Genomic DNA, 15,151 nt, shown 5'->3' with positions numbered 1-15,151 from the left:
TTTGTACCAGCATGATTTCTCTGAAGCATCATGATGGGTATGAATTTTAACAGACTATACTGATACTACCCTCTTACTCTGGTTCTCTAACTAATTATGCACCCACTTATTAGTAGCTGTTTGGAGCCCTTGTTTCTTCCCCACTACCTGATGGTACTGTCACATGAGAAAGCTGAAGTCAAGCTTTCTTGTCTTTTTCTGAGGCAAGTACTCCAATACCAGAAAAATTAGATTGGTTTGGAACAATCTCTTCTTTACAAATCCTTAGTTGACATTAATGAACACTATTCAAACACTATGTAAACTTGCTAATGTGGTTCAAATTCTGCAGGAAAAACAAATTGAAATTTCTATATTCAAACAAGATAATGTTTTTCACTGTCTCTTGTAAGAAAGAAGAAACATCTATATTCTGTGAGATCTTCCTACACGGCCAAAACTTTTTCCTCTAGTATTTTGTATCTTTTTCCCAGATTTTGAACTGAGATTCAGTCTGCAGAAGCATTAGGATTACCAAAACAAAGGAAAAAACCCCAAACACTACCAAACTACCCCCTCAAATCCTCCAAAGCAGGCCAGTTTCATAAATGATAAACCTGTTTTGAGTCTTATTTCAATGATAATACAATATACACATCATGTTTCTGGCCTCTCTTTCCTTGTACACCGTAATAAAAACTGCCTCAAACTACAGGCAAAGTTTTTACTATTGCAGAAATGTGGCCCTAAATGATACAGGGTTCTCTAATTTGAGGCATCCTTGCAAGAATTAAATGGCTGGAAAATCACAGTGACTGTTTTATCTGCTAATTTTTGCAGCAAAGTTCCAGTCTTACTTCTCAGTGAAATTGACCATTCTTTTCAGATAATCGAACACACAAATTGCTGAAGATACAAAATGAGACATCCAGCAAGAAAACAACCTGTATATTTTTGTGAAAATCTCTTATGTCTGCTTTTTCCCTGTCCTTCTTTGTATTTGCTTTTTTCCTCATATGACACCTTGTGAATAATCACTTTCTAATTCTGCCTTTAAAGTCACCTAGACTCAGATTTTATGATTCCTGATATCTTTTATGTTCCACATGTTTTCCTAATTTTCCTGTATCCCAAACGCCTTTTGCTAGGCCATTTGAAGAGATGCATTGGTGGTGTCACGAAAAAAGCCTAGAGTCAACATGAAGATTTCCCAATGGATTAAACACACTGCTCAAGGAATACCAGCACCAGTGAAATTTTGCCAGAGGTAACGAAAGCCAGTTGGACAAAACTAGAGAAAACTATCACTTCCTTAGTAACCAGCCTAAGAAGAAGACCCGTAGGGGAACTGGCAAATGGACTTGGGAGTGAATGAACAAATTTAAAACACTTCCTTCACAGGCATGCTTCTGACTTGTCACACAAAGCATTGATAACTGCCAATAAACAAACCCACCAGAACAATTCCAGCTCTGAAAAGATATTTCTATCACAGTGCAATTCTTTGTTTATTTAAATTAGTAAGGAATAGCAAGTGCAAACAGCACTCAGGGTGTTATCCTGATCTTCAAACTACTGTTAACTAAAGCATAAAATAACTCGAGTTTTAATTAACAGTGCTAATTTTTTCCTCTTTTTTAATACAGCTGTTAATGACTTACGTGAAAGTCCCTGTTTCCTATTAATATAGACGTCTGACCCTAACTTCTAAACTCCAATCTATCCCAATCCTGTAATTCTTCTGAGTCTTCCACAACTATCTTTTCATACAAACTTGCTAGGCAGATGAGTCTGTCTCCCTCGTGGAGTGTGGAGCATACTTGCTATTAACTACCAATCTGATACAGCTATTTTTAGAGTTTCTCAGGTGACAACAGGAAACACCAGTAAACAACATCCATTGCTAGCAGTAGCTAGCCCATAAGACATACAAATAATAGCTATGCTGACTCAACAACCTCCACTAAATTCCTCCCTCACTCCCCTATGTATTTACAGGATGGCAAAATGCAGCAGCTGCCATTGAAAGTGTGAGTGATGTGTCACTGTATCAGCCTAATATTCACAAGGAATTCACCTAACAGCTTAGAAACCACAGTATTAAAAACCTGCCTATATAATTTTAGACCATGTCACAATAACGAATTCAACTTGCTGCAGGTCTTGATGTTTTAGATACTACCATGTCATCTGAAATATTCGCCACTGCGTAAGATGTCCCTATTGGAGCTGAAATAGCTTGATCAACCCGCAGTTTAAATGCTGTCAAAAGATACTGTTGGAGCTGAAGAAACTAGTTACAAGCACTACTATGTTTTCTCTGAAATTCCTGCTGTCTTATATTCTGAAACCACAGATAAGCTCAATAAGGGTATCAAAACAAGACATCACATTATCAAAATAGTATCTGTCATGTATTATCTTTTTCTCTATGAGGAATTTCCAGATTAGTGTTAGAAGAATTATCTCTAGTTGTCCCTTCTTTATTTCAGCTCACACAGTCCCATCTATCCTCCTGCCACAATTTCATTAATACTAAGTACCAACAGACACACAGAACTTTGTATATGGGCAAGAAAAAATCTGTTCTTTCTGCTGAGCAGAACCTGCCTACACTGGCAAGAAAAATGCAAAACATACTCATTGCAATATTTTGCCTTTTTTTTTAAAGCGTTCTTAGCTACCTGTGCTAACTTAATATGACACTCTCCATCCATGTCATAGGCACTGCTTGGCAAACCAGTATTTTTTATTTTTTTTTACACAAAGAAATTTAAGACTTTATTCACTATTGTATTATACCTTGACAGTCAGCTTTCCCAAATGCTGTAAAACCCAGATGCGATGGGACCAGGCATTGTAGTTGCTTGGATATCTCCCAGCAGCTTCAGAGCAGACATTCATTTCCTCCTGCACTAGTCGGTGAATTCTCTCCACAGGTGCTGCTCCCAAGTTTCCTTTAGTCACAAGACTGGGCAAGGAGTTTTCCTGAATTAGTTGTTGCAGCACCCATCGTCTGGTTAAACGATGTACAGTGTTAATGTTGAGAGAAATTTTAAGAGAAAAAAAATGTTTTTTCATTTATATAAATCAATGAAACCTTTCTGTTATTTCAGTTATCTGAACTACACTGTAACTAGATGATGAGTAAGTAGTAAACATAACCATTTGAACTCTTCCCATACTGAAAGCTACGACTTTATGATCACACTCCAAAATAATTTAAGTCTATTGTATTTGTTCATTCGCACAATGTAAGTGGTCATGGCTACTTAAAGCAAACTAAAAGAAAGCAGAAGGAAACAGCAAATTCATGGAAAAAAACCACAAGAACTGTCTGCATGAGATTTCTAATGAGCTCCTCTTTCAGACTTGTATACCACTAAATTAAGCATCCAAAATGAGACAGAAAAAAGTGATTCAGTAAAAAAAAAATTTAACTGTGCTTTGCGAGTATTTTTTACATTTGTCAGTACTGCACACAGCAAGCCAAATTAAGTTTCTGTACATCACCAGCAGAAATAAAGTGCAAAAGACTTACGGTTTCAAGGGCTATACATATAACCAAAATAAATGTTTTTACTGCAAGTTATATGTATTTGATTTGAAGTGACTGAGATAAGCACAGATTCCTACTTGGCTTTTTAATTTTACTTTGGACCGACTTTTAGTAGTATTTTAGTAGTATTTTTAGATGAGTATTTTGAGAGGTGTCCTCAATGCTGCAGAAAATGTGCATCTGCAGACCCTACACAAAAGGGTCCTACAAAAAGGGATCACAGATGTGTAGACTTCCACGCAGCTGCATGTGTCACAAGAACTGCAATGGGCCCATGTGGAATGCTCTGGAAAGCTGGACATCCTCCACTCTGCAACACAGAGGTTCTTCTCTTTTGTACTGGCTCACATTAGTTCCAAAACCAATTAATCGCTACTTTTCAGGTGTCACTCATGGTTAAGAGAAATCAATAAAAATAAAATAATAATAAAAAAATCTTTAAAAAGAGAAATCTATTTTGCAATTCATATATAAAATTGCATATATACATATAAAAATAAAAAATAGATAAGCCAACCACTGTTAAAAAACCAATCTGGTAATCCATCTGCTTGTTCTCTCATTTGAAAACATTTAGAATATTATTTTGTACTGGTATTTTTTATTTACACTGTGTCTTTTTCTCTTAGTTATTTTAAAAATAGATTTAAACTATTGGAAGACAGTATGAAAGATCATTTATAAGAATGCAATTTTTAACCTGACTGCATTTCTCAGCAGAAATCATAAGCAGTGGATTGAAGCCAGCATTCATACACTGCCTTCCTATGTAACATTTGTTTTAACTAAAGATGTACAGCCAAACAAACCATGCTCTTTGACTGTTGTGTAACTTTATTTTATGAAAGGTAGTAATTTTGAAGACTTAATTTTTGCTTTTTAAAAATGTCTTTGATTCAAACATCACCATCTAGTACTTCTTCACTTCAATCAGCAGATTTGCAATAAACTGTAAATTCTAAAATGTCTAGGCATGAAAGCTAAATGAGTAGAGTCATTCCTTTAACAAAAGATAAGTATTATTTCATTAACTTCTGAGTAAAACCATAAAAAGACAAATTATTTTGATGCTAAAATTATTTCAGTTTCTTAAAATGAGGATTTTTTTATAAAATAATTAATTCAGATGAATTTTATATACAGGAGCTTATGAAAAAATACAGATTTTATAGTTTCTGTGGCTACAACAAAAGAAAAAAATTATAAAATGAAATCTGAGCTATTTTCTGGACTTCTTGCATGGGAGGAAAGAAAGACAAGTACAGCCTCAGAAGATTTAAAATGTATTTTTGGTACCTGTTGAATATCATGGTATTATTTCAGAGGCTTCTAAGAGAACATTTTCTGCAATAAATTTGGAGAAAAGAAATTCAATTTCTTCTGTCACTGTACGTATGTTTCTATGAAACCCCCAAAACATATAGCAAAAGGCCATAGAGCAAAGTGTATGACAGGTATTTTGATATCTTTAGTGAGTGTATCTGCCATTTGTAAGAAAAAAAAATTTGGATATTGTTCTACTGAATTTTATAATTGCCCCATTCTACTTTTTTGCACTTCTGTCTGAAATTTGGTATCATGGGAGAACAGAAAACACAAGATTAATCACTATGCTGATGCAGAAAGAAAATTTTTGCAGATCTTCTTTTCTAACATGTATCAATCATGGTCAGCACATCCAAATACAAGCCAAACATTTGTACAATCATCCTCAAATACACTTTTTTGTTTTAGGCAAATAGGAGAAAGAACAACCAATTATAACACTATTAAAATACTCCTAATTTAAGATTGCATAGACATTATAGAGAGAATTTTTTGTTATTTCTAAGACGTAAATAAATATTAAGAACCTACCATCCTGACTAATTTAATAAAAATGTATTGCTCATCATAATCATATGGATGGCACCAGGTTAAGCTCTAGTTACATGCAAAAAATCACAGTTTTCTGGTGTTAGCTACCATGTAGTAAAGGCTAAACCATGACAAACTGCAAGACTTTTTCCCATTATTTCTACATACTCTTTTGCTTCAAACAAAACAATCAAGCAGCATGAGTGAGTAGCACGGAGATGATGAAAAGCAGTTGAAGAACAACAAAATTAAAAAACAACTTTGCAGAAATTCATCAGTGTTGTTGCTATATCAATGCTACTAAGAAAGAAATTAACAGAAATTAATTAGCTGCTTATAAGTTAAGAAACGCCTAGGAATATTCCATGTATTACATTCTAGGTTAACTTTGAGAATTTTAAGGTCATGCACTCACAAAGAAGAGTTTATCAACAACTCCTTCTTCCAAAATTTCATATATTATCAGTACAACTGAAGCTTTACTTATGTTTTTGACAGTATGAGTCCCCTAATGGGGTATCAGCTTTACAGTTGTCCTAATGCTGGACACGTGAAAATGCAAGCATTGTGAACTGCTTTCTAATGTGTTACATTGAAATCTCTTTAAGGCTGTCTATAAAAGGATGAGTTACCCTGTGAAAAACACATAATAAAGAAAATCACACACATACCAAGATTTTAATTTTTTTTTAACCAAAGTTGAGCAATGGATTTATACTTCACTTGGCTGTGCTACAGGCATTTTATGTGCACTCAGTCATGACTGAGATGGTTAGCTTTGTGCATTTGAGCAATTCTGGAGTTATCTTTTCCAAAAATGTGCTCTGTTATTTTAATATTTAGTAGTGGTGACTTAATGACATTGCTTAAGTTAAAAATGATACAAATAAATTCACAAAACCAAAAAGACCAATATTGGAATGGAAAAGAACCCAACTTTGGTTATAAAGATTAGCTTTTACAGATTCTTGCCTTTCTGAAATGCCTGTAGACAAGCAATATCATAGTAAGTTGGAGGAGGGAAAAAGGGAGAAACCCACAATGCTCAAATACTTACTATTGATGGAATCTGAATTCTCAGGCTGAGAATTTTAGGTGCTGCAAGACATGATAAACCTTTAGGAAAATTTATCCCACCTCCAAATGTTATTTAAAAATATGCAGAAAAAAAGGTGCATATGATTTTAGTTCTAAGTATAAAATATAGGCAGGTATCTTCAAAAGCCAAAGCACAGTACTTTACAGTGATTGGCTCAAAGAATCTGCTGTATTTCTAGATGTCCTCCTTCATCTATGGCTCTCCTTAACCCAAGCACAGGGAAAAAAAACCCTAGGAAAAAAGTTTAAGTTTGGGGAGGCAACAGAAGGCAAGGGAAACAAACCTATGAATCCATGTTTCTGGACTCTTTGGAAACTTGGTTAATGCGAGTTTTCCAAGATGCAAATCTTTAAGTGGATTTAAAGTGCCAGACAGTATTAATTCTTTCCTACAAAAGATAAAATACAGTTGTATGAATAAAAGAAGTAACCCGAAAACAGAACACAGATCCCAATAACAAATAGCATGGCATTTTCTTGTATCATACTAGAACTTCGCTGTCAAAGTTCAAAAGTTTAAAAAGCCTTTTGTGGATTAACCCATTCCACTCTGCTATATATATGTGCACCCTATACAACCAGGCCCAATAAAATAAATGCAGATCAAAGAACTTAATCTGAACACATACAACCCATCGGTTCCCAAACCTACCCAAAAATCACTGAGTCAACTACATTTGAGTGTGGCTCTCCATCACATTTTCTGCTACTAATCAGAAAGCCAAGGAGTTTTGGCTATACCTAATGCCTGTTGAGAATAATGTTGCTTTTATCTGCACACTCTTAAAAGCATCTTAGTTAACACAAGCAGCATTTTTTGTTGTTTTTTTCTTTGATACAAGGGCTGCCAATGGGCTTACACATATGACTAAACATTCCTTCTTGAAATTAAGCCCTTAGATCATTCCGTACATCTGAAAATACAGTAACTCTTCCACACAGCCTTCCCCCCCCTCACTTACTTTTAGTTTTTAAATATGGCTCAAGATACAGTATCAAGGATCCTTAAATTTAGAAGGAAGTGGGAAATAGTCTGTGTGTGTACAATGTTTCTCAAACAACAAGGTCTGAAATCGCTGAATTTACTTATGTGTAAAACAGCTTTTGGTTCAAAAAAATAAAAGAATTTGCCCTAACAAAATTTAATGTTCATCCACCATAACCCTTCCCAGAGTACCACCAACACAGAGCAAAGTAAAAGTCCGTATTTATCTTTCTTGCCTTTTTTGCGCAGAATTCCCTGCCCCACACCCTATTCTTCTTTCTAGCTTTATAACTCACTGTCTGTCCTGAACATGTTCGTAGACATCGCCCCATCACCAGTTACTCCCAGGACATTAGTCTCCATATCTTATTCTCCAATCTAGTAGACAGTGGCTTTGAAGTAAAGATACAGTAAGTTCCAAAGGTACCATTTGCAGACAGGAAACATGCATTTTCCAGAACCTCCAGAAGTCACATTTAAAAACTGAGAGTGCAAGAAATAGATAGAACCAATTTTGGCATGGGTTTGGTGTTTTGGTGTGGGGTTTTTGTTTTGAGTTGTGGGGATTTTTTTTGTTTGGTTGGTTTTTGGGGGGTTGTGGGTTGGGTTTTTTTCATAATTTATGGTTCATCATAATGATATGCATGGCACCAGGTTCAGCAAGAGGTGCACTAGTAGGTGAAGAGCAGATGATCAATTTTCTGACAAAAAAAAAGGGGGGGGGGCAGGGGGAAGGGGACAGGAAGGAAATACACTTGGAAAAAAGCTGCTATCCAGTAAGAAGGTGAAAATTCTCTGCAGTCTAACACAGAACACGTAATGTGGCTTTAAAGTTATGGCCCAACTCTCACAAAAAAATTGACATATTCCTTTAGTGTGAGCACTTACCATCATTTTCTGCCTGTTTCGGAAGTTTTCAGTAGAAAACTGACTCCACCTGGTATATTGGCTTTGTGTTGCTTTAAATGAACTGTATACCCACAGTCAGAAGCTAATGGTGGCAACACTAACAGTGAGCAACATATTATTTCAAATTCAAGAAAAATAGTGAGATGTATACATCTAGGCACTAGCCTAGACCCTTCTTTCGCTACTGAACCAACGGTCAAATAAATCCTTAAGGAAATTTTGCTCCTGATACCATCTGCAGAGATCAGAAACTTAGCTACTAGGACATTTGCTTTTATCTGAATCAAGTTCCAGCATGTTTCAGATTGGATGCTTTTAGCAGGTGCTCAACAGGAAATCCAGGTATACCATCCAGGAGAGGCAGACTGAGCAGACTGTTTGGTGCCAGTGCATTGACTTTTGCAAAGCAGACAAGAGAAAGATTCAGGGAATGTCAACACTAGAACAGGTGGAATAATTGCCCTATTACTGCAATGCAAAAGGTGACATTTTGGTAAAAATCACTTACCACATGGACAATGAAAAAGCAGCCTAGATCAGTCTAACACTCAAAACAAATGCATGTACATATGTAACAAAGATTTAGATTACCAGGCCACCTACCTCCCAAAACCTAAACTCTTGTTGAAGAAATTGCTCTTTCTATATTCAAGCATTAACTGTAAAGTAAACTTACTCTTTTGCAAAGTTGAGGAACATTACAGACAAGATTCACTGCTGTGGTAGAAAAGCAGTTTTTAGCTTCATAGATTTTTCAGATGACAGACCCTCCCATTCACAACTAAGGGACTTCAATCACATGTATGACTAAAGTATCGTATACTCCCAACTAAACCTCTTTCAAGCTCTTTCAGCAAACATCCAACTTGGATATATAATTTCTAGCTCACTTTTTTGTCATGTGGACCATAGATAACTTTTCAGCCTTCAAAACTCTAGCTCCCATAAAAGATAATATGAAATGATTTTGACATGCCTTATGTTTTTGCTGACACCTTTGAAGCCATTGATATCTGACAGAAAAACATTTGACTTTTCAGAGCATCTTGTTATCTAATGTCTTTTGACTTTTGATCAATTGTACCTGCCAGCAAGTATATCAGCAAGAACAAAAACACCTATGACAATTCCTTTACAATCACTTACATAAAGATTTTGGTCATTTTAACTTGGAAGTTTTTTCAACTACTAAAAACACAGGATAACTGAAATCATGATTAACAACTGGGGATGTCCTGTTGCCCATTCAGTATACCAGGGATTTCCCTCTGAGTTCTAAGAAGCGACACGTCTCCTATTCTTTAGCATGCCTTCCTACACAACACAGTTCTCATGGTTTAGGTTATAGTCCCTGCCCTTCTGTAGCTTCCCAGTCACTTCTAATTAAAATAAATAAATAAAAGACAAACCTACGCAGGCATGTTACAATTGTTTAGAATAGCTACAAAGTCAAGATAGATTACCTATCTCTTCTTAGTGGTTAACACATTTGAAGTTTTATGTTCTCCTGTGTTTCATTAACCAGATACCACCTTCTATGATTGTCAGCTGAGCTGAAATACTCATTAGCCTTCCACACCGCCAGTCCAGTCTTCTTGCTCTGTCAAGTCCTGTCTCCTTTCCTTTCCTTTTCCTACTCTCGAACAAATCTCTGTATCTCCAAATTCATTGCTATTGAGTCAACCACTATCTCTGAAGCTCTCAAGAGAGAATTCAACATAGGAAAAAGGGATTATCCCTGCCTAAAATGAAAGGGTCATTAAATTCTACAGGAAACACTCTATGTGCAGGGCTGCTATTCAGTAAATAACTATTACACTTTTTATTTTCTAGGCTACTTAGAGTCTGTGACGCTCGTCCCCCTTAAAATAAAGCAGTGAATTTGTGTGTGGAGAAACTAAGATGAATCTGGCACAACAAACATCCTCTGAGCAAGATGAAAACAATCATCCCACGGCAGATCCATCAAGTTCTGCAAGCCAAGTGCAAGTCCCACACAATTAGTTCCCAGCTTATACTAGCTCAGAAAAGGATTTACATTCAGCATCTGTACAGAACAGTCTGTCCTCTACTCTGTGACTGTATATGCCATACGTCTGGCTAGCTTAACCTGTCATTTACTGAAGTAGGAATTTCACAGAATAAAAAAGAAACTGAAATGTTGGGCCAGTTAAGTTCCTACCCTTCAAAAGAGCAAACTCCCAGCAGCAGCCTAAAACAACGTAGGGTCAGATTCACCAATGCAGTCCCTCGGCTAGAGCAGGCTCAGCGGTAAACTCCACAGCTACTGACTGGCTGGTATAACGGCTTCTCTCCGAATGCTAAATGAAGCTTCAAAGACAGACTGCCAATCAGGTCACTGGCCAAGAATTTGGGGAGCAACATCACCTTATGTAGTAATTTGTATGGTTTGGTAAACCATATATGTCATAAAAGTGAAAACAATCCTCATCCATATTCCTGAACATTTTTAATTCCATTTACAACTTTGAACTACTCCTCTCATGTACGTAAGACCAAACCCTTTCAGCTGTCAGGCAGAAAAAAAGCTAGACTAATAAGAATGGATACATTTGCATTAAAAATATTCCACAAAACCTAAACCAAAAACCTGAAATCAGTTTTAAGTACCACAAGACCACATTACTGTAGTAGCTCTAGCACTTATACATGCTTCTAATTCCATTTTATCACTTGAAAGCTACTCAAGCCTTACATTTTCATGACAGTAAGCCCTTTGCTCTCACTTTCATCCACCTTTCTTAGACCTGAGATGCTAGAAAGCTACAGATCACAGCAGAATCCTTCAGAACTACACCAGCAGTGAAAGAAGAAAAAAAAATTTAAAAAATGCTGAATTTGGCGTATCTAGGGCTGACAGCTACCCACAGCCATCATCTTTCCAGGTTTAATTTCTCCTTCTGCAGTAATGCATCTTAACTGCAAAAGTCGTATTTTTAATGAGAGCCCTCCTGGACCCTAACATGTAATTTTCTGTCAGCCCTCCAGCCCTTCTAAAACTATTCCTTTAAGACTGTCTCCAGTCTTACCTAGGCAGCAGAGAGTATTCCCCCACCTCTGAGATTTACACAAAAATTATCAGATTACAGAGTTCTAAAGAACTGTTGCTTGTGGGCTCCATTAAGAGCAAGGAGGTAAATTCCTGCTCCTCCTCCATCATGCCTCCTGGTCAGGTGCTGCAGCATGACCAATGGTGAAGACAGATAATCCCAACAGGTAGAAGAAAGGAGCAGGGTGGGGGAGAATGTGTCCGGAATAGAGGATTGCCACTTTCCTCCCCTTCTCTTGCAATGTGTCTATTCAGCTTTGATGAGCTGCACTGGTAATGGCAGCAAATCGAACTGTTACCTCAAAAGGACTCATGTATAATATTCAGGGAGGGGTAAAATGAAAACAGTGAAGGCAGCAGGCATCAGTTGGGCACTACGTGATTCAGCAAAAATGATATGCCCATCTAAAGGTTACAAATGGTCTTCCTTAACTGACAGAAGGGAAGAGGAGTGACAGTTCAACGGGACTTCTATCCCCTCAAAATGTGAGCCAAACATGTGCCTTCACATGCAGCAGTGTAATCTTCAGCCTGCACTACCAATACAAAAAAAAAAAAAAGGCAGTCTGAAACTATCTGCAAGGCATACAGGATAGAAGAGATTTTTAACATTCCTTCAGCTGAAAAGCTGTTGCTGTGTCACTAATTACCACTTAAAACAAAGCTTACAGCTGACTCAAACATAAGGCTCAGGTCTTTCTGATGTCATTTGCTGAGTGCAACATACCTGACGTTCCAAGCAGTGGTGAAGTCGGGGTTCAGCAGCAACAGGGTACATGTGATATCTATCAGCTCTAAAACGATTGAACAAGAGAAACAAAAATCAGTAATGATTCACACACAGCAGCATTCTCTCTGCAATCCCTGTCCTTCCTCAAAGTCTCTCCTCCACGGGCTGCTGTACCTATGCATACCCCCACCTCTGTAAAACACTGCCCTGTCTCATTCCAGAAGAAATGCTAGCTTAATTTAAGAGGGAGCAAAATCTGCCATATCCTCCCTTTTCACTTTTTAAAATAATGGACTTCTGTCTTGCTAACAACGTACATCTGAGAAGTTTGCAGCTGGAAGTTTCTGACCTCTGTCTGTACTGCTATAAACAAACATACAGTATGCCCTCAGCAAGGGACAGCCATTACATAGAATCTGTGAGTATTTAGTGATTTAAATTGCAGACACACTATATGTAGCATAAACAGAGAATTCTCCAAAGAAAATCCAATTTTTATTTTTAAATAAGATAGTACCATCAAAAATATACCCTACTATTTCAGTAAAAGTCTGAGCTGCAGGTGGCTGCCATATACCATACCATTACAAAAAATACACATACTATAAAAAACCTGTAGCTAGGAATATGAAACACCATGACGATGAATCAGGATCACAAAATAACTGCTAACTGCACAGAAAACACTTCAAACATATTCTGAAGTGACAGCCTTCCTTCAGACTGAGGTTTTAAGACTAATTCACTAAAAAAGGAACAAACAGAACATTTGTCTGTATCCCTGCATTTAAGCACTGGACAGACTGTAGATTTATGTATTACACTTATTTTTAACAATGTCGTAAAAACAAGACTGAGGTATACAGTTGCTGAGAATGGAAGAGTAATTTCATTGTAACCTATCCCTTTGCAGTCCACTGCACCATCTGAGCAGTGCTGAGTCCCACCAGGGTAACAGCAGGGATTCAAGAGGCATCTCCACTTAAGCTTGAGATACTAGGGACTATCGCTGTGTTGGCTCCCTTAAACTCTGCTCTCAGGAGACACAGCGTCAGATCAGTTAACCTGTCCCACAAACACAATTCTTAAATTTACACGGTAATTTTGCAATTGAGTAAGAAGAAGAAATTTGCTTCAAAACTGAAGTTGACTATCCAGGCTTTTACTGCCAAGGAAGTTGGGCTACATTCTCTCCTAATCACCCTGCATTTAACATACTAAACAGATTGTACTCCAGGTGATTTCCAGCAAATAAGAGGCACTTTATTACTTTTTAAGGAAAAAAAGGAAAAGAAAAAGGAAAAAGAGGGTATTCTCATGGAACTACACCTCTGGTCACTGCAGTTAGTATGACTGTAAAATGGAATTTTAAAAAGTCACTGATGAAATGCAACAATAATGGAGTGCATTAATTCAAAATGCAAAGGAACATGGCTTTGTGTATCTTTGAATCAAGCTTTGAGAGAAGTTAATATTTAAGTGGGTCAAAAAAGTGGAGTACTTTTGTATATTACTGTATGACTGCTCGTTCATTTATGTCCGGCAAAGTAATATGGTGCTTCCCATGATGTTCCCGCTTATGGGAACATGTTATTTCACCATGTAATGGGGGGGGGGTGGGGGGGGTGGGGCAGAATTCTTCAGTGCACTAAGCTGTTACGGTGGTATTTTTAAAATTATCTCAAGGCACTAACTTAACTTTCCATTTTCATGAGTTTTAATTGAGATTTTTTTTCTCCTTTAATGAAAGATTTCCTTTTAAACCCCTCTTTGCTGCCAGGGAATGAATATTTCTCATATGTGCAAAGCTTTCTAATTTGCTGCCTAAGCATACAAAGCTTTTTCTTTGACTTGTCCAATCCCTGAACCTGCAAAGTTCTTCAACGCCTATTTAATTTTAGACAGATGAATTGCCCAATGGAAATATCCAGGATTACTCACATATGTAAAATTAAACACCTACTAAGTATTTTGCTGGCTAATGTTTCAATCTACATTCAAAAACTTCATTGGCAACATTTAACAAAATACCAGTTTTATAAGGATCTATAGTTAAAATTGTGAGCTGTCATTGTTTTGTTTAAGTTTCAATTCTACCTTCGCAAAATATCAGTAGTTATTCTGTATTTTTAAAAATCTCAATTTTACATATCACAAATATAAGTAATTAAGTGCTCTGATTATTCTGCTACTATTACCTTGTGCCATAAACAATACACAAAAATTGCCTTTCAAAATGCTACAGGCCAAAAGCTAATAATAACTCCTCCAAGGTAACATATATCTTTTTTACATCAAATTCACAGTACCTACTACATGCCAACTGAGAGTTTCTTCAAAGAAAAAAAAATAATATCAGGAATTGCAAGTTTTGTTGCTAACACAAAGCAAGGCTAAATACGTTTATTCGTTTAATTGCGTTTTTACCCCATTCAGCCAACTTTGTCTCCAACTGGTGGTTATTTACAAAAACAAACAAACAACAGCCCTCTCTACCCCCAAACCCACAAAATTCAAAACACAAAAAACTTTAATACTAGTTTCTCCCCTAGACAAAAGAGTCACATATATTTTAAACTTGCTTTAAGTTATATTTAATCTGGACCGCCAGCAAATTGCTGGCTTAGTATAATTTTTGAAACATATTATGCAGAGTTCAGCACACCAAATCTAGGTTGATTGACACTTCCCATGGTGAAGTTTATTTTCAGCTGCTTATCGCTTTGCCAAGAGGTCAGCAGGCTGCATCTGAAGACTCCAATGCTCAACCATGGTAAGTATTGATGCAACAGGACTGTGCAACAGAACAGATGTCTGCAGGACTTTTTCATTTGCTACAGGGGGAAATCTGTTTGCTATAGGAGGGAAAGGTAAATGAAACTGTGCAGTGCAGGATAAAAGTAGAGACGCAGCAAAATGCTGCAACAAAAAACAGGATTTAGAGGCAGTTCTGAATCAAGTCAT

General features: G+C 36.8%; 1 protein-coding gene across 2 annotated transcripts in view; it reads right to left on the bottom strand.

Moving 5' to 3' along the window:
* PTAR1 (protein prenyltransferase alpha subunit repeat containing 1) overlaps positions 1-15,151 on the bottom strand; it is a 41,120-nt gene that overhangs the window by 6,366 nt on the left and 19,603 nt on the right. For both annotated transcript variants that reach the window (XM_075021814.1, XM_075021815.1), the window contains exons 3-5: positions 12,185-12,251; positions 6,778-6,882; positions 2,782-2,995 (exon numbers count right to left, since the gene is read on the bottom strand). In XM_075021814.1, the coding sequence (XP_074877915.1) occupies positions 2,782-2,995; positions 6,778-6,882; positions 12,185-12,251 (386 nt within the window). The remainder of the gene's footprint in view (positions 1-2,781; positions 2,996-6,777; positions 6,883-12,184; positions 12,252-15,151) is intronic.

Source organism: Buteo buteo, chromosome Z, assembly GCF_964188355.1.
Source record: "Buteo buteo chromosome Z, bButBut1.hap1.1, whole genome shotgun sequence".
In the NCBI taxonomy this organism is placed as follows: domain Eukaryota; kingdom Metazoa; phylum Chordata; class Aves; order Accipitriformes; family Accipitridae; genus Buteo; species Buteo buteo.
Note: the sequence above shows the minus strand (reverse complement) of the source record. Positions and strands in the feature narration are given on the sequence as shown.